At 35.2% G+C, this 26,714-nt stretch overlaps 1 protein-coding gene across 6 annotated transcripts in view; it reads left to right on the plus strand.

Annotated features, from left to right (window-relative positions):
- The window catches only part of PPP1R12A (protein phosphatase 1 regulatory subunit 12A), a 140,381-nt gene that overhangs the window by 51,341 nt on the left and 62,326 nt on the right, over positions 1–26,714 (plus strand). For all 6 annotated transcript variants that reach the window (XM_045553307.1, XM_045553312.1, XM_045553308.1 and 3 more), the window contains exons 2-4: positions 461–591; positions 18,610–18,728; positions 26,298–26,457. In XM_045553307.1, coding sequence (XP_045409263.1) covers positions 461–591; positions 18,610–18,728; positions 26,298–26,457 — 410 coding nt within the window. The remainder of the gene's footprint in view (positions 1–460; positions 592–18,609; positions 18,729–26,297; positions 26,458–26,714) is intronic.

Genomic DNA, 26,714 nt, shown 5'->3' on the forward strand with positions numbered 1-26,714 from the left:
TTACAGTTTAGTTAGTATCATGGCCTACTTTATGACAGTACAGTCAAGAGCAGAAGATGAATTTATGGAGGATATTTATAACACTAAAAGCCCCAGCTTCAGCATATATAGTTCATCCATGTAACAAAAAAAACACTTGTAACCCCATAAATCTATTGAAATTTAAAAAAAGAAAAAAGGGAAAAAAAGCTTCTGACCAGGCGTGGTGGCTCATCCCTGTGATCCTAGCACTTTGGGAGGCTGAGGTGGAGGGATTGCTTGAGCCCAGGAGTTCAAGGCTGCAGTAAGGTATGATGGTGCCACTATACCTCTAGCCTGGGCAAAAGAATGAGATCCTATCTCTTAAAAAAAATTTTTTTTTAAAAAAAAGGGCTGCAAAGTAGGAATTTTATTCTGTTGATGTATTATTTGGGGTATTGATTCACATTTTTTCCAATCATGCTTTCTGTTTTATTTTTAGGCTTGCATTGATGACAATGTTGATATGGTGAAGTTTCTGGTAGAAAATGGAGCAAATATTAATCAACCTGATAATGAAGGCTGGATACCACTACATGCAGCTGCTTCCTGTGGATATCTCGATATTGCAGAGTAAGCCAGTTCTGTGTTTTGGTTTTATCCTAATACTATTTTAGAGACCTGAGATTTCATAGAAAAGTTAAAGATAAAAATGAGTGAACACTTATATATTACCTTAATTCATGAAAATTATGCTTTCTGAGAAAAAAGAGTAAGTGGTTCTTACAAATCTAAATATTAAGTCTCTCAGTATCAGATCTTCCTCCTGTCTCCCCAGCATCTCCTGTCTCCCTACCCTCTTTGGCCTTTAGTACTTTGTATTAATATTAGTAATTGTACACATTCCCTATTCCCATCTTTTTTTCTTTTGAGTATAGCTAGAGCATTGTCAAATGATTGAGGGTTAATATTTAGGAATCTAGTGCATTCCTAAATAATCATGAATTGTTAGGAGAAATTAACAATAATTCTCAGTTGGATTACTCTCCTGTAGGGAGAATATGATACATAGTTCTCCTTTAGTCTGCTTCCTTAGTTCTTTAAGATTGTTTTCTAAAAATATATTTTTTAGAAAGTTCAGTGAGAGATGAAAAAGTTCACTATATTCTCAACTACTTTTAATGTGTGGGTACTTTACAAGAAAATCTGATTCTTGAAGTATTTAACAGGTATAGATAATCCTGAAAAAGTAATGTTTTCATTATGTTTCCTTGTTACTGTGTATCCATACCGTAAAGTTTTTTGGCCTTTCTGCTCACATCAAAGCTTATCAACTAATAAATATTGAATATGGGAATTCTACACTGTAAATATCTCTTAGTAAGCCTTCATAGTTTTATCTCTTGGTACATTTTGCTTTTTTCTCCATGTGTAGTGGAGATACAATATGTCGTTTTCAAGGGGGAAACAGTGTATGGTGAAATGAAAAGTGCCCTGACTTGAAAATGAGAAGATCTGAGTTACTTGAGTTTTATTACTGACTGCCACCAATTTCAATACATCTTTTGGTAATTTGTTTCCTCTTTCCGGGCATTGATTGCTTTATGTATAAACTGAGGAAGTCTTTTTGCCATTGTAAAACAACAGTGATTGTTGCCACTTATAATCATGTTTCTCAAGTTCTTTACCTTCTTTTTGTACTTATGAAGCTCAATTGAAGACTTAGATTTCTTCTTCATAGAAAAAAATATGTGCCTTTATCTTCAGCTATACTCAAAGATTAGGTACGTAGACTCTGGAGTGAATTGATGTGGATTATGAATGCTTTCTCAACCACTATTGAGGAGTGTGACCTTGGCAAGTGTTTAGCTTTTCTACGCTTAAGCTTTCTCCTCTATAAAATGGAAATAATATTTCCTAAGTTTGTTTTGACAATTAACCAAGGTAATTCATCAAGCATAGTATCTGGAAATACTCAGTATGTGTTAACTTCTAGCTATTATCTTTTTTATCTACTCTGGGAAAATGAAAACTCAATCTCTTTCTTCAGATGTTTAATCCTTGTATTTCCTTTTTTCATTCATGCTTCTGAATTTGAAAAAGCAATGATAATGTCCTGAATAATTTCCTTGCGTACACTTGATTGGGTCATAGATGAATTGTGTCAGTTGGGATGCTCTTCACTGCAAGTAACAGAATACCCAATTTAAAATGACCTAAAGAATAAAGATACTTGTTAAATAGGGTACTATTTAGTTTAGAGGAAGGGCATTCAGATTGATTAAGCTGCTTATTGGTGTCAGCAAGGGTCTGGGACCTTTCAGTGTTTTCTTCTGGATTTCCCAGATATGGATTTTATATTTAGCCTTGTCCCCTCATGGTCACAAAATGATTGCCACAACCCCATAATTGTGTTTTTACATATCCACATCCAAAAGCAAAATAAAAAGTGCGCTGGGGGCGGAAAATATCTTCTCCATATTCTGTGTATATCAAGGAGGGAAGCTTTTCCTAGAGAGCACTCTGATTGCCAAAGACTTACCCTAAAGAGACTTATATTGGCCTGGGCTTGGTCATTTGTCTGTGTACCAGCTGGGAAAAGGAAATATCTGGCATATTCAGCTTGTGGCATGCCAGTAAATAAGTATGAGGAAGAGTAAGTAGTTTTTTGCAATTGTTAATATTATCAGTAGGGTGACTATTTTCATTTTTTGGCGGGTGGTTTATGGAATATGTGTTTCACAGGACTTGTATAAAACAAAAGTGATCTTTTTTGGCCAAGGTTGACTAGAGTTTTGCCAATCTAATTACCTTTCTATAGGCAGTTTGACTTTATGGCTGTGATATAACTGAAGTGTTTAAATCCATAGTTTGTTTGAACAAAATTATAATTAGAAGAATGATGAGTTTTTCTTTTTGCTCTTTCTGCCATCTGAGAATCTTTTTTAAAATAATGACTGACACTGTTGATAAAAGGCAATTTAACTCTAGTGTATACTGGGTTATTTGTTAAGGTGATCATAGCCCAAAATCCTTCCATATGCCTAATTGTTTTTATCAGCATAATTTCTTTCAGCAATTAATTTCACCAATAAGTGAGAAGTTAAACTCTCGTTTTCTTGGGTTTAGAAAAATGTAGTGTGGTAGTTTAAGAGATAGGGTGAAGATATGCCCTAGATCATAACATTTCATAGGGGAGAAAGAAGGCTCTAATAATAATGACGTAGACATAATAATTATAAACCAGGGATGACCTGGGAAAATTGGGGCATATGATCCCTCTGCTAACTGAAGTATTTTGGATTTAAATTGAAGCCAGGCACAGTGGCTCATGCCTGTCGTCATAGCATTTTGGGAGGCTGAGGCTGAGGGATTGCTTGAGGCCAGGAGTTCAAGACTGCCCTAAGCAACATAGCAAGATACTGCCTCTACAAAAAATTAAAAAATCAGTCAGGCGTGGTGACGTGCACCTGTGGTCCCAGCTACTCCGGAGGCTGAGGGGGGAGGATCACTTGAGCCCAGGAGTTTGAGGCTGCAGTGAGCTATGATCAGGCCACTGCACTCTAGCCTGAGCGACAGAGTAAGAGACCCTGTCCCAAGAAAAAAAAATTGTTGCAAATCCTGGTTCTGCCATTCACTAGCTTTGTGCCCTTGGCCAATCTACTTAGTCTTTATGACTTAAGATTCATTATTTATATAATGGGGATGATCCAGCTTCTCCCGAACTCTTATTTCTCATATTGCGTTCCATTTCACATTTTTCACTCTGTCAGTACTGCATTACTTTTAGTTCCGCAACATTTCCTAATGGTTTATATCAGTGTGTCTTTCCTCATAGTGGTTTATTTGCCAGCTTGCATTATTTGACCAGCTCCTACTAAACTCTCAAGATACAGTTTGTGTAACAGTAACTTCTTCCAGGAAGCCTATCTGATGTTCCTGGCTGATTCATCACCATCTCTAACATGTTAATTATGCACATGCTTCTTTGCCAGCTGTGTTATGCACAGACTAGTACTAATTCATCCCTATGAAACAAACAGTCAAGCCCAGATTAATTTACTCTGAGAACGTAAGCGTGATTAGGATACATTGAGTTCTAAATTTTTTATCTCCATTGGAGGTAGTAGAACAAAGAATGTAAGGTTATAGATTCATTTCTAGGCATTTAGTAATTTTACATTTGGTCTGTAGGCTAGCAGAAGCCAAGTGAATAGATAGAAGAACGATGGCCCTTCATATCCTGGCTCAATTATCTCTCATTTTCCCCCAAATAATTAGGTTGAAGGTTGAAACCCTTCCTTATCCTAGAAAAGGTAAAAGTCTTAGGGTAAAGTTAATAATAGAGGTTGTATAATCATGTCCTTTCTGTAAAGTAGAAGGGAGGACAAAAAAATAAGGTGAGTTTGGGGAACCTGATATGATATTCAGTTTTAATAAGTACATATATTGTGAGTTTTTCATTCTTAGGAATATTAATTATGTTGTTTAACATGTGTTAAAAATCATGCAGTTAAGTTAATAAATATTTAAGCACCTGTTCTGTATCCTGTCAGATATTAAAAAGTATGCATTAACATCATTCTTTTCCTTTGGTGTGCTGAATCAGCAGTGTTATGGTCACCTAAAATAGTGTCACCTAGAACTCATACGGTGAAGCCCTAACTTCTAATACCTCAGAATGTGACTATTTGGAGAAGGAGCCTTAAAAAGATGATTAAGTTAAAATGAGGCTGATAGAGTGGTTTCTAATCCAATCTGACTGGTGTTCTTATAAGAGAAGGACATTTGGACACAAAAAGAGACACCAGGGTTCCTCACATGGAGAGGAAAGAGATCATATGAAGAAACAGCAGAAGGCAGCGATCTACCAGGCAAGAAAAGAGGTCTCTGAAGAAAGCAAACCTGCTGATACCTTGGTCTTGGACTTCTAGTCTCCAGAACTGTGAGAAAATATATTTCTATTGTTTAAGTCACCCAGTCTGTGGTATTTTGTTATGGCAGCCCTAGCAAACTAATATAGGCAGTATAATAAAATTTTATGACAGTTCACATCAAGGTATATTCTTCCCTAAAATTAGAGTATTAGTGTCATTGGCTATGTATCAGAAGTAAAATTGAATAGTATGACTTTGGGCATATTAGAAAAGGCAAATGATTATAGAGCCCAAGAAATGTATGAAATTTATTCTTCTAATCTAGAACTATCATTTAGTTATAGCTATAGCTCTATAGCTGTAAGCTGTAACTAAATTGTGAATTTGAATTATATGTGCACAGCATTGAAAACCAAGTCCTCTGACTAAAGAAATAATTAGATGAAAACATAGGAGCTATATAATGGCAGCATTTTTATTTTGCCATTACTTTTTATTTATTAGCTGGAATATTTTTGTAAAAGAAATGTCTTCATATCTACTATTTGGTTACCCCTAGTACAATTTTTATAGGGAAGATAGGATATATTCTTTATTTGTTCCCTTTATATACTAGTTTTTAAAATAATAAGTTTGCTCACTATCTGCTTTCAATAGGAACTAATTTTTTTTTTAGTGGTTTAAGTAATATCAGGAGCTCATGCATTTGAACATATAGATGTGTTTCAATCTATTGCAATGTACCATCTTTGGCAATTATAGTTTCTCCAAGTTGGCTTCTGAGACCTTGGGACATGACCAAATAAAAAGGTCTTTAAAAGCTTCGCTACTCTCTGGTATTACAACATGTTCCAGACTCATCTTTTACATTTCTTGCTCAAGGTCTGGAATCCCCATTCTCCAAGGAGCCCTGTTCCTTATAATGGGTGCCAAGAGTGCTCATTGCTACTGGGTTGGTCATTGTTCCCATTTAAAATCGGCACCAAGGTGTTTTTCTTTAACCTCTTCTGTCTTGTACCACTATTCCTTTCTCCCTCACTTCATTGCCAGGAAATAAAGTATTGCAACAACACATAATTACTAATTGGCTTCATCATATATTACACATACATTAGACTGAGTATAATAATACCACCACCAGCAACAATATTATTACTGGAAACAGTTTGAAGTTTTGTTTTTGAGGGTTTTGTCTTGGTTTTTTGGCATTTCTTTTTGTCCCTAGGGTATCCAGCATGGAATATTTCATCAAATTACTATGTGTTGAATTCACTTGAGAGTTTACTTTTTTTAGTTTAATTTTGTTTTATAATTTATATAAAATACCAGTTTTGGTGTCAATACCTGCTCTGCTACTCTATTTCCTCCCATGCCCTAGCAGTATCCCTTAAAAAAAATTTTATACTCTATCCCAGTTTGCTTTTTTAATATAAGTATTAATGTTACTATCCCCTCTTTGTAGATAAATGATAGAATATCGCACACATATTTCTCCATTTTGCTTTTCTCACTTAACAGTCTATTCTGGAGATTACTATTTAGTGGAACATAGAGATACTCCTCATTGTTCTTTTCAGTGGTAGCGCTCCATGGTGTAATATGTCATTATAGCTTATTCAACCTGTCTCTCTTAATTGACCAATTAATGTTTAATTGAATGACTACAGTTTTAGTCTTAGAGTTGTCCTTTTTTGTATTCTTCCAAATTATAGGAATTTTTGTGTTTATATGAGAATATTTTTATTTGAATGCTTTAATATTTTGGTTATTGATGTAATTATTATTCTGATATAATCTTTTCTGTATTGTAGTTTGGTCACATTTCTTTTTCAAGCTTCCACTGCAAATACTTTCTTTCTTTCTTTCTTTCCTTCCTTTCCTTTTCCTTTTCCTTTTCCTTTTCCTTTTCCTTTTCCTTTTCCTTTTCCTTTTCCTTTCCTTTCCTTTCCTTTCCTTTCCTTTTTCCTTCCCTTCCCTTCCCTCCCCTCCCCTCCCCTTCCCTTCCCTTCCCTTCCCGACAAGGGTCTTGTTCTGTTGCCCAGGCTAGAGTGCAGTGGCGCAATCATAGCTAACTGTAACCTCCAACTCCTATGCTCAAACAATCCTCCTGCCTCCTGCCTCAGCTTCCCAAGAGGCTGGGACTACAGGTACATACCACTAGTTTTTTTTTTTTTAGCTTTTATAGAAATAGAGTCTCTATGTTGCCCAGGCTGGTCTTGAACTCCTGTCCTCAAGCGATCCCCCTGCCTAGGCCTCCCAAAGTGCTGGGATTACAGGCAGGTGTGAGCCACCACACTCAGCCCAAGAATGCTTTTGTCTTGAGTAGCTTTAATGTTAAATTTTCCAATGTAAGAGGAAAATTAACCCTACACTAGCCTAGTGTTATATGGTTTCATAGAACACAGCATAGAATATTGATTAATTGGTACATTTAATATATATTTTTTCTTGTTTGAGGTAATTTTAAAGACACTGCTGTTGAAGATTTCATATCTTATTATAAAGCGTTCATAGGATGATTACATTCAGTGATAATTTTCATGGTCTTATTTACAGTATGGAAAAAATTTTATTAGCTTTGTCACTTGATCAGCTATTTAAGGATCCAACAATTTTAAAATATTTCTGGTGGCTTATTTATGGCTTAGCTTTTCTTCTTCATTATTACCTTTATTCCATAAACATCCAACAGAATCCTCAAGATTTCTGTTGGCTCAACCTTCAATGTATACCCAATATCTAATTTTATTTCATCACCTCTTTTATTTCTTCCTTATCCTGGGCACTGTTGTTTTTCACTGGAATTATTGCGGTTGCTTCCTTCTAAGCATAACTGCATCTATTTTCTTCACAGCAGCTGGAATGAACCTTTTAAAATATTTCAAGTCATATAACATCACATTTTCGTTCAGAGCTCACCAATAGATTTATACTGCATTCAAGGTAGAAGTTAAAGTTCTAGTGGCCTGCAAGGCTATAGTTTGGACCCTGGTCACCTCTTTGACTCCATCTTCCATTCTTTTCCAGGGTCTATCCTGTAGCTGCACTGGTCCCCTTGTTGAGCCTTTAAATAAACTAGGTATCTTCATGGCCTTTGCATCTGCTGATTCGTGTCTGGAATTTAGTAATGTTATTTTTGGTGCTTTTAAAATAGAAATTTCAAGAATTTCAGAAAGTCTTACCAAGTTTAAGAAAATAAATCTCACCCCCTCATCCCCAAGAAACATTATCATATAGTAGTTAAGAGCTCAGGCTGAGGAATCAGACAACTCTGTTTAAATCTCATAATTCTGTCAAGTAATTGCGGTTAACTTTGGACAAATTACCAGCTTCTCAGAGCCTTTATTTCCTCATCCATAAAATGGAAATATTAATATTTGTCTCTAACGTATAAGATTATTATGAAGATTAAATGAGATCATATATATAAGACAGTTGGCACAATATGTGGCAAATATTTATATTTCAGTAAATGTTCATAATAATTTTTGATCACCACTTTCTAGTGAAAAATAGGTAAGCTCTTGGTTTTCTTGGATTATTTAACAAAGGAACTGTTATCTTGTTTTTTGGTTTTAGGGCAATCCTATCTAGATGAGAGGAGCAGAGAAGAATGAAGTAGTATTTGTCATATTTTCATTGATATGAAATTATTTGGGCCAGAAGAAAGTTTGGCAAATCCATGAATTTTGGTTTTATTTACATATTTCTCGTCAAGAATGATACTCTTTGTTAGTGTAAAGCAGACCATGTATTTTGATCAGAAGTTTGATAAGAGGAAATTAAGTCGAAGATCTTATGAAAATGTTAAAATTTTGAAATATGTATATCCTGCTATAATAACAATGAGGTATATTTGCCTAAAGTTAGAGATAATGTTCTCATATACATTCTTATTCAGTTTTTGAAGGAAATTTATGGGAATGTTTACTGTTACTTCTATTTTGTAATCGGAACTGGACCCTTATTCTTGAGGTTCAAATTCTGATGTTCCTCCCGTTATATCACAGCTGTTTCCGATATAGCCTTAGGCATTGTGAGATTTAAAAATGACTGCAACATAGTCCGTCATCTTCAAACTTACAAATACTAGAGAAGTAAATTAACTCTGACACTTGATAGAATGAATGGACCAGCGTATATGTCAGGTTTGCCAATCTTGTTCTATGTTTATTGAGGGGGAGCAAGATAGGATTATAGAGCAAGAGCAAGATACAGGTTTTACAGAGCAAGATACATATGCCACAGATAACGACTAGATCCTTGTTGTGTCAAAAGGGGCCTTGGTTATGGTCTGGATCTTGTTTTATAGTGTCCGGGTAGAGACCTCCCTGTGGTTCCCAAGTCATCGTGGAACCATTTTGATGGACACTTGGGAGTTATATCACCTAAGTCTTACTGCATATGCAGATCTCCCATGAGCCTCTCTGAAAGCTCATTTGGGGAGGGAGGTGAATCACAAGGTAGATTTAAGCTAACAACATGATAATTAGCCTTAGGTTGTCCTAAGTCACCTTCCAGACTCTATTGTACCTATGCCTTGGCCAGTGGGCTAGAAAGTCCTCTACATTCTTTTGCAGTTAGCATGCTAAGTTCTCTTTGTTAGAATGGTAGGGCGTTCCCTCCTCCCCCAGTCACTATGGACTGGCAGTCACTAGGGACAGAATTAAGATGGGGAAATACCAAGATCGGGGCCTGGGGCCCACCTTTGTCCTTCTTCACAGGTGGGGCAATTGGTGAAGGCAGCACCAAGCCAAGGCACTCACTTTCGTTCCTAGACCTGGAATCCCTCACTCTCTACTTAACATATATACCAAGAACACTAAGAAAGGCGTGATTAATTCTATTTAGGCCAATTAAAGAGAGATTCTGGAGGAGGTGACATTGTTATCTTAAATGTTGAGCAGAGTTTTTGCCTTGGGAATTGAGAGCTGCCTGAGGAAAGTAATGTTATTCGTAAGTGAGAAGTAATATATGGTAAAGCTCTTTTAACTGGCCTCCACTGTATTAAGATGGATAAAAGTTCTGTATTAAGATAGATAAAAGTACGTAAGATAAGATAGCAGATAAGACTGGGAATCTGAGCTGGGGCTAGAATATGCAGGGATTTGTAAACCATGCTGAGTTTGTCCTTCAGTGGTGATGGGTTTTTTAGGGAAGTGATGACCTGTCTGTTTTTTAGGAAGGCTATTCTTGAGAAATTGGGAAGGTTGGACAGGAGAACTACGGCAGTGGCAGTGAGATTAAAAGTGGGGCAGATCTGAGAGAGATTTGGAGAAGAGAATTAATAAGGCTTGGTATGATTCACTGGATCTAGGTAGTAAAGTAGGAAGAAAAATCAAAGACAGTGATAATGATGATAATAGCTAACATTTACCAAGTACTTACTATATACTTTTCACTACTATAAGTCCTTTAACATAATTTGAGTCATCCTAACAATCAGATAAAAATGTACTACTACTACCCACAGGCGCTTATGCATAATTCCAAACCCCCAAAATGCTGAAAAATCAAAAAATAAGTTATAGGTTTGGTTAGGGGCTGATTTGGCAACAAACCATGGCATGAGCTGCTTGCTGTGAGGTTATTTGTAGTTTAAAAAAATAAAATTATTTTGTAGTATTTACTTTTATCCCATAGGTATTTTTCACAAAGTATCATTCTCTGTGCTGTTGAGAGTTGTTTATGCAACATTGCTTAAGAATGTTCCATTATTGCTTTGGGATTTTCTTTTAGGACACTGATACATATTCTGCAAGTTTTGATTTTGGAGCTTTCTTGATCTTACTGAAAGTATCAACAAAAAGTTTTCAGACAACATCCGGGAAGACATTTTAAACCACAATTAAGCTCAACAAGTAGGTTCTAACAATGCACATAAGAAAACTGAAGTGAAAACAATATAAATAGCTGTGCTTAGTGTCACATGTGGATAATAATGACAACCATGTCATGTCTGCCACCTGGCCAATATCTATTGTAAAGCATCAGTGCTTTTAAGATTCGTTGACTGTAAAAGATTTCATTGATATTGAAATGTGGAGGAAAAACACATCTTAGAATTGTTAAATGATGAGTAGGATTTTTGCTTCTGGGAATTGGAAGCTTCAGTAATAAAGTAAGAGAGTGGTGCATATAAATGATTCTAATAAATATCTGTTGCTCAAGAGTTAATGCATGACCCAAGAAGTTAAGAATCACTTCCCTGGGGAGAAACTGAGAGAAATAGGAAATGCTGAAGACAGAATCTTGAGCATTTCTTACATTTAAGGGTTGCTTTATGAAGAGAATAATTTAAATACTTGCCCACATTTTAATTTGTTTTTTACAAATGGCAATCCAGGTGTCCAGTTTCACTAATAGGTGCATTTCTCTCTCAAGCATCAGCCTGATCTTTGTTATAGGCATTAATAATTATAGTATCATTGTGGAACCATGATTTTAAGATGTCAAAAATTGAGCAAAGTATTTGGCAAGGAATCAGGGGATTGGAGTAATAACATGATTTATATTAAAAAGTAATACTTTTGTCAGGTTTTAGTCTGAAATGTCGGTTCTTAGTGCACTCATAGACGAAGAATGACTAGAAGGCAACATGAAAATGAGGTTTATTGAGGAAAGATAGGATTATAGGGCAAGGGCAAGATACAGGTTTAGAGAGCATGATACATAACACCACAGATGATAACTGGACCCATTATCGGAGCAAAGGGAGAGCAAAAGGAAGGGCACGAAAGGGCCTAGTTATGGTCTTTGTATTCCTTTATAGTGCCCAGATTGGGACCCGCCCTTGTGGTTCAGGGGTCACCTTGATTGGACAGTTGGGAATTGCATTACTATGTATGCGAGTTGTTCTAGGTCATTTTCCGGACTCTCTGGTACCCATGCTGCTTCACGGTGGGCTAGAGAGTCCTCTGCGTTGTTTTGCAGGGGGCATACTAAGTTATTTATGATTGGCCGATTTGTAGGGTATTTCCTCTTCTCCCAGGCATAGGGTGGGGCAATTGCACCAAGGCAAAGCGCCCTCCCACTTTCATCTCTAGGAGACCCGGAATCCCTCACTAACACTATCTACCTAACACTTTTGGCTGTGGGTTTTGGCAAACTGAAATGTGTTTGAAAGGTTAAAGTTGCTAATGTGATGAGCATTGCAATTTTTTGACAATTAAAAATGAGAGGCGCTGGGTGCGGTGACTCACGCCTATAATCCTTGCACTTTGGGAGCCCAGGACAGGAGGGGATTGCTTGAGGCCAGGAGTTTGAGACCAGCCTGAGTGAGAGTGAGACCCCATTTCTACAAAAAACAGAAAAATTAGCCAGGTGTGGTGGCACACCTGTAGTCCCAGCTACTTGGGAGAGTGAGGCAGGAGAATCACTTGAGCCCAGGTTGCAGTGAGCTTTGATGACGCCACTGCACTCTAGCCTGGGCAACAGAGTGAGACCCTGTCTCAAAAAAAGAAAAAAAGAAAACAAAAAAAACCCAGAGAATTTCTGCTTCCGAGAAGATAAAATGAACGTGCTTTTCCCTATTTTTCCTGCTATGTACAACTAAAAACCCTGAACACTATATATATAGCACAGAAAGATTCTGAAAGGTACAGAGAGCTAGGGATCTCAGGACTCAAAGAACAACACAGCAGTGAGTTCCCTGGAGGATAAGTGGGGACCTGAAGGTCTGCCCCTACCTTGCAGTAATGAGATGACACCTCCCTACCTACCTCTGTTAGGGCAGAATCAGACAAAATCAGCTAACAGAAAATTTAAGTAAGATCTAGTCTCAGAACGTAATATCCAAAATGTCCAGGTTTTAATTGAAAATTGTGATATCAAGAATATCTCAAATTGAATGAAAATAGATAATACAGACTAACACAGCATGACCAGAGATGTTAGTATTAAAATTATCTGACAAAGATTATAAAGCAGCTTTCCTAAAAATACTTTAACAAGCAATTATGAGCATACTTTAAACAAATGAAAAAACTTATTTGAAAGTCTTAGCAAAAAAATAGAAAACCTGCAAAGAAATACAAGATATGAAGAACCAAAGGGCAATTTTATTAATAGAACTGAAAAAATCCGATATTTAAAATAAAAAACTCTATGGATGAGCCCAACAGCAGAATGTAAGGGATAGATGAATGAATTAGTAAACTGATAGAACAATAGAATTTGCCAAATCCAAACAATAGAGAGAAAATAAGACTAAACTAAAATGAACAGAGCCTCAGGGACTATAACAAAAGGGCTAACATTCGTGCCATCAGATTCTTTCTGAATAAGTAGAAAAAGAGGGCATGGCCAAAACAGTATTCAAAGAAATGATTGCTGAAAACTTGGCAAAAGGCATAAACCTGCAGATTCAAGAAGCTTAGCAAACTCCAAACAGGATAAACCAAAGCAGTCCACAATAAGACATGCCATATGCAAACATTTGAAAATTAAAGAAAGAAATCTTGAAAGCAGTGAGAAGAAAACTATAAGAGTGAAAAACAATTTGAAGAACACCAGATTTCTCACCAGAAATTATGGAGGCCAGAAGCAGCACCTTTGTCAAGTGCTAAAAGAACTGTTTTGTTTTGTAGAGACAGGGTCTCATGCTGTAGCCCAGTCTGGTACAATCATAGCTCACTGCAGCCTGGAACCTCCTGGCCTCATATGTTCCTCCTGTCTCAGCCTCCCAAATAGCTGGGACTATATGCATGTTCCACCATGCCCAGTTAATTTTTTAATTTTTTGTGGAGATGAGGTCTGGCTATTTTGCCCAGGCTGGTCTCAAACTCCTAGCCTCAAGTGATCCTCCTGCCTTGGCCTCCCAAAGTGCTAGGATTACAGACGTAATCCACTGTGCCTGGCCAAATAACTGCTATTTTTAAGAAAACTTTCAAAGGTCCCAGGTAAGAACTTTTGTTTAGATTCTTAACGTTACCCACTATTTTTCATTATGGTGTAGAACTTCCAAAACAAAATGGGAAAGTACATTCTGGCTAAAGATTCATGAGATTATTTACTCTATTTTGTGATTTCTGTTGCTCAGAAACATGCAAAAGAAAATAGCATTTATTTCTGAAGTTAACAGTGTAATGTTCTACTTAACCAATCTTTGAAAAGTTCAGGTAGCTTAGTTTTCATAGTTTCTCTTTCCCACGGATGGCTTTGAGTAATTAATTTGTGTTTTCAAGAAACGTAACTATTACAATACTGTTTTGCTGACTTTCTGATTTTTAAAAAATTATGTATTGGTTAAAATAACTTCTTGATGCTAATTTTCTTACAAAAAATAAATATACATTAAATTTGTATACTAAATATATTCGGCTCTTGCCGATTAATTTGCTTTCTTTGTTCACTGTGTTCTCATTAGTTTCTAATTTGAAGACAGAGTTTTTATTAAAAGATCAAATTTTTTAAATGAACCATTTCATTTTCTTAAATATCCCTTCTGTGGTTTGGTTTTTGGCAAAACTCAAAAGATACAGAGACTGTCAAAATTTGTCTTCCAAATTCATTTAACACAGATAGAATCCTACCTGCTTATGTAATATACCATATTCAAGTTGCAACCAGTGGCTTTGTTAACATTATACCTTTTGTTAGATTTTACAGTTAGCACATACACAGATAATTTTGTAAAATTTTGAAGATTATTCATTTGTTTATCCAAAATTATTTGTTAAATCAGTTGCTAGAATATTATAAATCTCAATTAAACCTTTCAGTTTACCATTGTTCATTTGTACAGTTTGTTAAGAATTTCATCCTGCACTTTTGTATTGCTTAAGTAAATCATTAACCATTGTTAAGAAAATATGGATTTTCTTTGCCCTGAAGTACTCTTGTTGTTCGTCTGAAAAGCAGCCCAATATTCTGACCTTCAATTTGGGACTCATGTGAAATCTATTTGGTTTTATTTTCTTTCTAAGAAATCTTAAAATAAGTATGGCCTATTTTTTCTAATTAGCAGTAACACAAGTTGCTTCTCATACCCCAGCTTTTGTTGTTCTGAAGGAAATCTAGCTGTCTTCAGTACCTCCAGGGTCCCTCAAAGTAAACTTCTTATATTCTAGGTAGCCTGTATTTTGTTTCACATTATCTCAAACATCGCTTTCTTTTCTTTTCTTTCTTTCTTTTTTTTTTGACAGAGTCTCACTCTTTTGCCGTGGTGTCAGCCTAGTTCACAGCAACCTCAAACTCCTGGGCTCAAGCAATCCTCCTTCCTCAGCCTCCTGAGTAGCTGGGACTACAGGGGCACACCACCATGCCCAGCTAAATTTTTCTATTTTTAGTAGAAACTGGGTCTTGCTCTTCTTCCCACCTCAGCCTCCTAGAGTGCTAGGATTACAGGCATGAGCCACCAAGCCCGGTCCAAACATTGCTTTCTAATTGTGATGATTTTGCATGATATGTTAACAGTATTTTGATTTTATTTTTAACTCATTTAAACTTCACACTGCCCTGTGTGTTATTTTATAAATTAAGCTTAAAGTGTTAAAGTTAATGAATGTCATATAGATGTCAGTAAGCAGAAGTTAGAGCTGAACCCAAAGTCTGCAAAGCATAAAAGTTTCTGCCTTTTTTCACCCCACCAATCTTAGAATGGCTTTTAGAGATTCTTCATGTTAGGAAAGAATTAATGCCATGGGATTTTATTATTTTTCTTCAAGTATGTATTTTTTTATATTTACATTTGCAAATGATAGTTCTGGAGTACAGGGGAGGTTTGTGAATTATATGCATGCATACATACATATGTACCTAAACTTTTGGCTCAAGGATTGCTCTAGGCCTTGCTTCCTGCCAGCAGTTTTGGAACTTTACTCTTGTTAGTTTCCCTTAACATCTTTCCTGTTTATATAAATTTTAGATTGTCTGTATTTGGCTTTGACTTGGTATTTCCTTGAAACTCTGCTTCCCAAATAGCTCTCTCTGCTTCAAGCACTGTGGCTACTCTGAGATATTTCTTTTAGTCTTGGTCTTTATATCCTTTGAATGATTTCTAATACCTAAGCAGAATAGAAATATTTTTATGTGTTGGGATTTTGCCTAGCAGAATAATTACATAGTCTCCTGGGGCATTACAGTTTCTTATTTTACTTACGTTATTTTTCTGCTTCAGACTCTTATTTATTTGTAGTATATAAGGAAATGTTCTTGTTTAATTTTGTATTACATTTTTTAAAAGTATGAAAACAGAAAAATTACCTTAATTCAAGTACAACCTCTGTTTGTAGAAGTCCCATGAAGATCATGAAAATGTTTACAGCATATTAAGTGTAAAAACATCAGGTTACAAAATGATATGGTAGCCATTTTTGTGATCTGACAAACACGTACAAAACAAACTTGTAATAGAAAACTTTTGATAACAAAATGTACCCCCCAACCACATACAAATCTCTCCTAACCTACCTCTTAGCAATAAGCACTGTTAGAGAAAGAGGCAGGGGTGTGTGTGTGTGTGTGTGTGTGTGTGTGTGTGTGAGAGAGAGAGAGAGAGAAAGGTGTAGAGATTGATCAGTACTTTCATTTACTGTCAGAAAAATGAAGTGGGCCTACATCCCTCCATACACACTTCCTGTCACAGGGCTTTGGTGATTTTTGTTCTCTCTTACCTAAAGCACATTGTCCTTCTGTTCTCCTTTTCAGTACCTATATATTCATCAGAGAATCCTTTCTTCACTATATCAGTTTTTCCTATTACTCATTCCAAGGCATCGCATAATTCTGTTATAGGACTTATCACAGCTTTACATTTGTTTGTGTAATCAATGTCTTTACTAGACTGTAAGCTTTTTGAGGAGGAAGTCCGTGCTTGTTTTTGCTTACCATTGTATTCCTGGCATGTAACATAGTGCTATTAATAGATACTTACTAGACACTCTATATTTGTTGAATTAATGAACACATTAGAACTATAGACAAAGGATATAAACAAGCAGTTCACAAAAGAAGAAATACAAATGCCAGTAAAAATATCCAAATATTTTTTGCCTTGTATGTAATCGGGAAATGCAAATTAAGGCAATGACAAGATATTTTATCTCCATCACATTTTTTGAGACAGGGTATCGCTCTATTGCCCAGGCTAGAGTACAGTGGTATAATTGTAGCTCACTGCAACTTCAAACTCCTGGGCTCAAGCAAACCTCCTGCCTCAGCCTCCCGAGTAGCTGGGACTGCAGGCGCTTGTCACCATGCCCATCTAATTTTCCTATTTTTTTGTGGAGACGGGATCTTGCTATGGTGCTCAGGCTGATCTCAAACTCCTAGCCTCAAGTAATCCTCCCATCTTGGCCTCCCAAAGTACTGGGATTACAGGCATGAGCTACTGTGCCCGGTCTGTCATGTTGAGAGATATTTTTAAAGATTGATAATATCAAGTGTCTATTTAAGAGTATGTCCATTAAGAGGATGATATTAAATGGAAGTGTGATCCAGTGTGAATATTTTTCAGCTATTAAAAAGGAAGAGTTACATTACAGTCCATTTAGAATAATCTTATTAATATTTGTTTTACAAAGATAACCCCAAAAGTAGCTATGTATATATGTTTATATATACACATATGAATTCATAGCAGAGGTACTGGAAAGATTTTTGCCACACTGATAATCATTATCCCTGGAGAAGGAACACAATAGAAGGAGAGATATGAAGGAATTCTTTTTCCCATTCTGTGGACTTGTAATTTTTTTTTTTACTGTTTTATAATAAGAATATTTTATGTAGTCTAAAAAAATATATAAATAAGTTAAATTGGCCAGGGTCATAAAGAAAAAGGTCCATTCTTTATATATGGACAAGTAAAAACAGGGATACTAAAAGAAGATGGTTTAATCTAGAACTACAAGTAGTTCTATTAATATATTGTTGGAGCCTAAAGTGTGGTATAGGAAGGAAGAAGAATGAAACTGGAAAAGAAGGCAAGGCCAAATTGTTGAGGGCCATACATGGTTTTTAGTAACATAGTGGAACCACTCAAAGATTTTTTTAAGTTGGGAATTTACCTGGGTAATGATAAACAGATGACTCAGGGAGATGTGCAGTGGACACGATGAAAGGGATTAAGAACCTTTTTGTACTGGGATCCCGTTAGCAGGTGTGGTGAAGCCTATGGATACTTTCTTAGAATTGTGTTTTTAATGCATAAAATAAGATACAAAGTACATAGAATCCAACTATATTGGAATTCACTTATCAAAATATTAGAAAAACACATTTGTGATATGATTATATATCTGCTTCTTTAGTAGTATATTAAATAACAAGACCTAGTGGTGGGTTTAATAACTCCTCTAATTTCAAAATAATGATAAGCATAAATAATACTTTAGTGTATCTGTATTAATTGAATTTGAATTTTTTATGAACTTTCTAAATTCTACCCATGGACCTGGGGTTAAGAACTCTTGCTTGTGGAATGAGACTAGGAGCATGGACATCAGTTAGGAAACCAGTCCATATGGAGATAATGAAAAATCTCAGTGGAGGTAGTATATAATGATTCTGTGAAAGACTTTCTAGTTATTATTAAAAATTAACATTTTTTGTATTAATTAAGCAGTATGTGGACATTATAGAAAAATTAGGAAATATAAATTTACAAAAGAAAAATGTGCTCTATGTTAATTTTTAAAAAATTTAATTGTTGCATATACTAGTCTTAGTTTTTACTGCTACTCTTACATAGAAACTTCCCTCATTGGTTATACATTCAGTTTTATTTCAGTTGTATCGTCTTTGCTTAACTGTCTTCCCTTTGATTTTATAGGTTTTTAATTGGTCAGGGAGCGCATGTAGGAGCTGTCAACAGTGAAGGAGACACACCTTTAGATATTGCTGAGGAGGAAGCAATGGAAGAGCTACTTCAAAATGAAGTTAATCGGCAAGGTAATGTAAAAAGCAGCCTAAATGGAAAAAATATTTAAAACTGTTTTAGAACAAATATGATAGTTTAGTTTTGCAGTAAAAGTATTTATTGAAGAACAATCATAATTTGAATGAAAAAAAAAACCTGTCAGCTTATAAAACAATACGTGTAGTATGATTCTGTTTTTAAAAATATGTGATTCTCAACTCTGTATCTTTTTAATATTTTTAAAGTTGAAAGAAGTATAACAAGCAGCATGATCTGGCATAAAATTATATGGAAGTAAGAGTTTCCAGGCAAGATAAAGTGGTTTAGATCTGAGTGGTGGCAGTAGGGTGTGCAAAAAAGAGAAAAGCATGGAAGATTCTAAGATTGTTGGTCTGAGCAACTGGATGGGTGAAAGTTTCTATTCGAGATGTTAAGATTGTGAGAAGAGTAGGGAAAGATCAGGAGTTCATTTTCAGACATGTTAAGTTTCTTTTGCCTATTAGATATCTAAGCTATTGAATATGTGAGTCTGGAGAGAGTTATAAAATGGAGATACAAATTTGGGAGATGTTAATTTTTAGATGGGGAATGATTGCTAATAGGTACAGAGTTTCTTTTATGTGTGATGAATATTCTAAAATCGATCGTGATGAGGTTTACACAACTCTGCAAATTTACTAAAAACCATTGAATCGTATACTTTAAATGATATATGAATTATATTTTAAAGCATATATATACATACACATATATATATACGATCCAACAACACGTCTTCTGGAAATATACCCAAAAGAATGGAAAGCAAGTTCTAAAAGAGATATTTGTACATCCCTGTTTGTAACAGCATTATTCATAAATAGCCAAAGGGGAAAGCAAACCAAGTATTCATTAATGGATGAATGGATAAACACAGTGTGGTATATACATAGCAATAGAATATTTTTCAGCCTTAAGGAAGCAAATCTGACATATGCTACAACATGGTTGAAACTTGGACATTATACTAAGTAACATAAGCTAGTGACAAAAAGACAAATGCTATGTGATTCCACCTATGTGAGATACCTAGAATAGTCAAATTCATAGAGAGAGAAAACAGAATGATGGATGCCAGGGGATGGGAGGAAGGGAGAATGCATAGTAGTAGTAGTAGTAGTAGTAGTAGTAGTAGTAGTAGTAGTAGTTTAATGGGTTTTATAAGATGAAAAGGATTATGGAGATTGTTTGCACAACAATATGAATGGACTTAACACTACTGAAATGTACACCTAAACATGGTGAAGATGGTAAATTTTATGTTAGGTGTATTTTACTACAATTAAAAAAAATTTAATGTATATATATATAAAAATTACTGTGTATGATTTCTGTTATATTCCATTATGTTTAGGTGATGATCAAACAGGTAATTATCAGTGCTGTGTTTTACTAAGGTTAAATGATAGAGGAAAGGTATGAGATATTAATTTAGAGGATTAACTCCTGCTGAAGTATGTTTCACCAGAAAATGGAAGCTAAGGATTAGAAAGGAATAGAAGCTAATTATTGTAAGCACTAAAACTGAGAAAATATTTAAATACCTAAAGTAAAACTGGGGCATTAAAAAAGTGATTGAAGGTACTTAGAGCCCAGAAGAAACAGGGTATACATTAGAAAGTAGTTATAAATTGGAGCCTGGATAAGTACACAGAAGAGCTTTTAACAGTCATGTGCTAGGCAAGCATTTCAGAGTCACGAATCTTTAAGAGTTGAGGAAACTAAAGAATAGATACAAAGCATCACAACCTAAGAAGAAGAATGATTTATTTTTTAACTTATTTGCCCATTTTGCCCTGATGACTATCCAGATAGATATCCAACAGTTTCCTGTCACACAATGCTAATTTCTTAACATAAATCCTTTTGTACTGCTATTTATTTGTCTAATATTAGTTTGCAATTATTATGAACTAGAAAAGGCATGGAGTTGTACTGAAAACTTACCGCCTTTGGGTCTCGTTGTATATAAAGGAAACTGTTAGCATAACTGTAAACAGGGCTGGTTTTAATTATAATGATTTGTTCATTATTGATTAATGTGACAGCAAATGTCACGAGTGCTGCCTATTAACAACAACAATAAAAGAATAACACAATCTTTGTTCTTAAGGATTTTATAGTCTAGCAGTAGTGGCAAATATATAATGTGAGCTGCACAATACAGTGGGCTATATGCTAAAATTTATAGGCACACAATGTTGTGGGAGAACAGAAAAAGCTATAATGAACTGCTTGCGATAGTCAGGAAAGGTTACAGAGTGATGACATTTAGAGGGAGATTTTTGGCAAAGAAGAGAGGGTTATCAACATGTGTGAAGAAAAGGAATTGGAAACTTATATAACATATGCAGAGAATTCATGAGGACTGAAATGGAGATACAAAGTCAGGATGGGATGAGTAGGAGGTGAGGCCTGAATAGATGGGCTATCAGGGGGGCCCAACCTATGGTGAGTTGTGTAATTATTAATATTTCATTATATATTACAATGTAATAATAATGGAAATAAAGTGCACAATAAATGTAATGTGCTTGAATCATCCCCAAACCATCCTCCCTCTCCCCAGTCCTTGGAAAAATTGTCTTCCAAGAAAACGGTCCCTGGTGCCAAAATGGTTGGGGACCCTGGTGAAGAACATCTATTTTGTAGGCACTGGATAGATGCAACAAAGATCCCCAAGCAGGAAATTAATCTGATTGAATTGGGCTTTTAGTAATAAAGCTGATGGCAGTTTGGAGGATGATAGAATGTAGAAAACGTGGTGGCATGCATTCCTTGATGAAGACTCTTTAATTTAGTCCAGGTGAAAGATAAGAGCCAAAGCCTATTACATTTGAGATGAAGAAGAACAGGGCTGTCTTGAGGAAATGTTGAGGTAAAATTAGAATAGTTTGCTGAAGAACTGAATGTGAGAATGAAGGAGGAATTGAAGCCTACTCACCAAAGTTTCCATTTAAAGAAGTGATGATTTAGATGAGTTCATATGGGAAAATGTAGAACTAGATAGAAACAGATTTAGGAAATATATGAGTACATACTGATTTTGTGGTAGCTAGAAGACATCTCGATGACAGTGCAGTGTTTGGTGCACTGCTGTAACTTAAGTGAAATGTAAATTTTGGAGAACAATAATGAGAGAAATTCTGGGGACTAGTAGATGAGATGGCCTTCGGAATGAAAATTGAAGAGCTAACACTAATAATAGTAGTAATGATAGTAGCTTATTATATGCAAGGCATTGAGTGAAGGGCTTCACATGCATATTTTCATTTCATCCTCACAGCAATTCTATGAGGTTTATACTACTATTACCCCCATTTGACAGATAAGAAAATTGAGGCTTATTGATTTCCCCAATGTTATTCCGGTAGGTATGTGTTGTAGTTCTGTCCTAAACCGTGTGACAGTTATCTTGAGCCCATACATTGTACCACTGAACCATACTGTAGTTTTTAAAAAGTCTCGTAGAAAATACTTCATAATGTTCATTTTATACATATAATGGAAATTATAAATTTATATAGCATAACTTAATTCCAAAGAAAAAAGTATAGGGGCATGTCTAAAAGATTTTAATAATTATAAAAAAACACCCTAAATATATATCTAATGATGATAAATTTTCTGAAATTATCTTGGTATGAGAGTTATTAATATTTTTAAATGCTTTAAACATTTTTTTGGCTTTTATTTCTCATTCTAGTATATTTGATCAGCAACTAGTTATGCTTAAGTAATTTTCCTTTGAAAGTAGTAATAGTTGAACAGTAGCTAAAAATATTTCTGATTTACATTTTAATGTGATTTTCTTTATTTAGGGACACACATCAATTTTTGAAGCTGTTAGCTGACCAAATTCCAATCTAATTTTATTTTTTCTTACCTAAGAGATTTGGCTACATTTCAATCTAATATTTAACTGTTTTTAAATCATAGTGACAAATGTTAGTCTAATCACTTTATTATATCGTATCCAATTTAGTTTTACTATCTATTATTTTCATTGTTTAAAAACCTTGCAGTTATAGTGGGTGGCTTAAGGACCCATTAAATGCATTCTAAGATTTTCTTAGACCATGAAGCAGGAAAAAAGAAGCAGAATCATAAGCACCTTAGTGCTTACTCCTGATCTAAATGCTTTACATATATTGATTTAATTTTCAGAACAACCCTATGGGGTAGGTATTATCATTACTCTCATCTCACAAATGAATATACTGAAACATAGCACAGATTAAGTGTCTGGACCAAGGTTGTACAGCTAGGAAGTGGTAGATCAGGGATTCAAACCCATCAAATCTAGGTTCAGTATCTGTGTTCTTAACCTATCACACTAATATCCAAAGAAACTATGGCTTTCTCAAAGTCACTAGCTAGTTAGTTGAAGCACTGAAATTAGAAAACAAGTTTCCTAGTATACGGTACAATGGGTTGTTTTTTAAAAAAAAATTTTGATGAACTAAGTAGGGCCCTTATAATCTAATCAGTAGTATTTTTGAAAAGCATTTAAAGAAGAATTTTTCTTTTCTAATTTAATTTTCTTAAAATAAGAACTTTCCCTTCACATATACTTTAACTTTTAAACTTGGATTGTTTTGTTTTGATATGTAAATCAGATATGAGCACAGTATGAGGCTGAAGAGGGTAATTGCTTTGTAATTAGGTGAAGATAGCATGAAATTAGGTAAGTACAGAAGAAGTAGGTTTTTTTTTTTTATCTCAAAGTCAGAGGAAACTTAGAATAGTAAAAGACAGTACAAGTTGGAATGTTTAAGATGGTGCAGATAGTAGGGATAAAGATAATAAAAAGGTAACATGTTTTAAAAGACATGGTATAAGAATAAAGCATAAAAAAATAAAATCTAAGACAGATCACTTAGTAAAAAGATTATTCTTAATGTGTTATTACAGCTTTGTAATTTTTTATGAATGACATTAGAAGGCATATCTTAAATAAAGTAGGCTGATTATCTTTTTGTTTTTGTTTTTGTTTGTTTTTGAGATAGGGTCTTGCTATGTCACCCAAGCTGGAGTACAGTGACACTTTCATAGCTCACTGCAACCTCGAACTCCTGGGTTCAAATGATCCTCCTGCCTCAGCCCCCAAGTAGCTGGGACTACAGGCACACACCACGACACCAGCTAATTTTCTTATTTTTTGCAGAGACCAGATCTCACTGTGTTGCCCAGGCTGGTCTTAAACTCCTGGTGTCAAGCGATCCTCTTGCCTCAGCCTCCCAAAGTACTGGGATTATAGGTGTGAGCCCCAGTGCCTGGCCCTGGTTATCTTTTGATGGGAAGTTTTTGACATGTAAAATTGCTTTACTATAGAAATGGCAGCATTTTATTTTTAAAAAATTATAATAGGTTGTGTTCATTATATATATCTATATAATGCATATAATTTGTTATTTTCGTAAGGTCTATTTGGAAAATCTTGTTGCAAGTTTCTTTAAAATGTAGTAATGAGATACCATAATCTCTAGTTTGCAGTTGACTTTTCCTGTATTTGTGTAATCTTGGGGTTTTAAAAATATTTTTGAATTATCTACTTTATAGAAGTTGAGCTTCAATTGCATATTGAACCGTTTAGTCGTCTTGAAAAAATTGGTAATGTGCTAAGCAGGCATAGTAAGGGTATATTCGAGGTAGAGGATAATAGCTTGCACAACAGCACAGACCATGATCACTTGGGGAGCTCTGTGGGGATCTAGATGGTTAGCACACTAGGTGATGGTAGACTATTGATGAAGTTTAAAATGCAGTGAGACCAAGTCATAAAAGGCTTATGGCTGCTACACTAAAGAGCTTGAGCTTTGTCTTATAGAAGGTGAGCAGGCATTGACAAATTTTATGTAGAGAAGTGAGATGATCATATTTTGTTTTTCTAGTCCCACAGTAGAGTGAATTAGGGGGAACTGAGGCTGAATGAGTTAAAGGGCCAGTAGTAGTAGTAGTCAAAGTGTGAGACATAAGATGTGTGAACTAAGTTAGAGATAGGGACCATCCAGAAGACAGTCTAGAGGTAGCAACTGAAAATCAGATAACTAATAGGATAGTGTATTAGTCAGGGTTCTCCAGAGAGACAGAACCAGAAGGGGATTTATTAGGGAGAATTGGCTCATATAATCACAGTGAAGTCCCCCCGTAGGCCAACTGTAAGCTAGAGAATCAAAGAAGCCAGTATTGTGGCTCAGTCTAAGTCCAAAGCCTTAGAACCTGGGAAACTGACAGTGCAGCCCCTAGTCATGCCTGAGAGCCCCCTGGAAGGCCACTGGTACAAGTCCCAGAATCCAAAAGCCCAAGAAACTTGAGTCTGATGTCTAAAGGCAGGAGCAGAAAAGACTTCCATCTCCTGAAGGGAGGGAGAAAGTACAGAGAGGGAATTCTCTTTCTTGTGCCCATTTGTTCCATACGGGCCCTGATGGAATGGTACCTGCCCACATTGAGGCTAGGTCTTCCTCTCCCAGTCCACTGATTCCCATGTCAATCTTCTCTGGAAGAACCCTCGCAAACACAGCCAGACACAGTACCTGACAAATAGTAAGCACTCGATACATATTAGATGGAAGGATGGTTAGATGGATGAAAAACTCCTGACCAAACAGTTGGACACATGGATATGGATTATGGGAGAAATCTTAGCCGAGGAGATATGTGTGTGTGTGTGGCTTTTGGTTCATTTATTCATTCATCATTCATTTAGTGAAGGTTTACTGATCCCTTTACTTTGTGTCAAGTATTCTGCCAGACAGTGGGGATAAAAGATTATAAATGCATTGTAGTGTGTGCTATTTATTAAATAGCCAGCAGTTGAAGCCATGAGACAACATGAGATCATTCAGGAACTTCAGGAATATCTTTTTTATTTTAATTTTTTTCCAAGGTGTCGAGCTCTTTGAAGGTAGAGACTAGAGTGTCCTATTCATTATTATATTCTTCCCACTTTTATCACCTCAACCTAGCCATATTTAATAAATGCTTTTAAATGAATCTATATAACTTATTAAAATTATAAAAATAATCCTAATGGTATGAAGAATGTACTGTGTTGGAAAAGGAAAGGGAGTTTGGTAGAAAAATAATTTTTTAAAGGTCTGATAAATTTTAGATGAAGACAAGGCCTCCAAGGTGAAGTGCTCAATAAACATTTGTACCTACTAGGCCAGAATTTATTGAACTGGTCAAAATAGTAGATAGAAATTTGAGATTTATTTGCATGTAATTGTTAAAAAACATGTTTTTAGCCCAAAGGATGCTACCTTAGGAAATATTCAAATTTAAAAAAAGAGAAGGAATAATCAGATGGTAAAAAGAAAACCAAAATCACATTGTGGGGCAAAAACCAAATAATTAGTAGAGAGAGTTACTAAAATGTCTATGATATTCCCACATTTATTTATTTAACCAACATGTTATAAGCAGCTCATTTTTCAAAAATACGGTTTAACTTTTAATTTTCATTTAAACTTGAAATGTTTTAGATAATTTTATTTTCCAGTATAGAAAGGATACTTTTTATTAAGCAAAAATAAAAACAATTATTTTTATTTTATCAGGAGTTGATATAGAAGCAGCTCGAAAGGAAGAAGAACGGATAATGCTTAGAGATGCAAGGCAATGGCTCAACAGTGGTCATATCAGTGATGTCCGACACGCAAAATCTGGAGGTACAGCACTTCACGTTGCAGCCGCCAAGGGCTATACAGAAGTTTTAAAGTAAGTATTGTTTTTTATAGAGTTGTTTTTCTGCCTTGCTTTTTTTTCTTTATTTCATTGTTTCCTTTCTTAAAATGCCTGCAAACATTATTTTGAAACAATTTATAAAAGAGTTCTTTAATGTCTGTTTTCAGGACAAAAGAGAAAACTATTTTGGATATAATTGTTTTTGTTCTAAAGTTCTTTTACTCTTAAATTTTGATTATTCTACTGTTGTTTTTCTCAGTTGTAATTTTCCAGTACATTGAATTTAAGTA

This window comes from Lemur catta, chromosome 6, assembly GCF_020740605.2.
Source record: "Lemur catta isolate mLemCat1 chromosome 6, mLemCat1.pri, whole genome shotgun sequence".
Lineage (NCBI taxonomy): Eukaryota > Metazoa > Chordata > Mammalia > Primates > Lemuridae > Lemur > Lemur catta.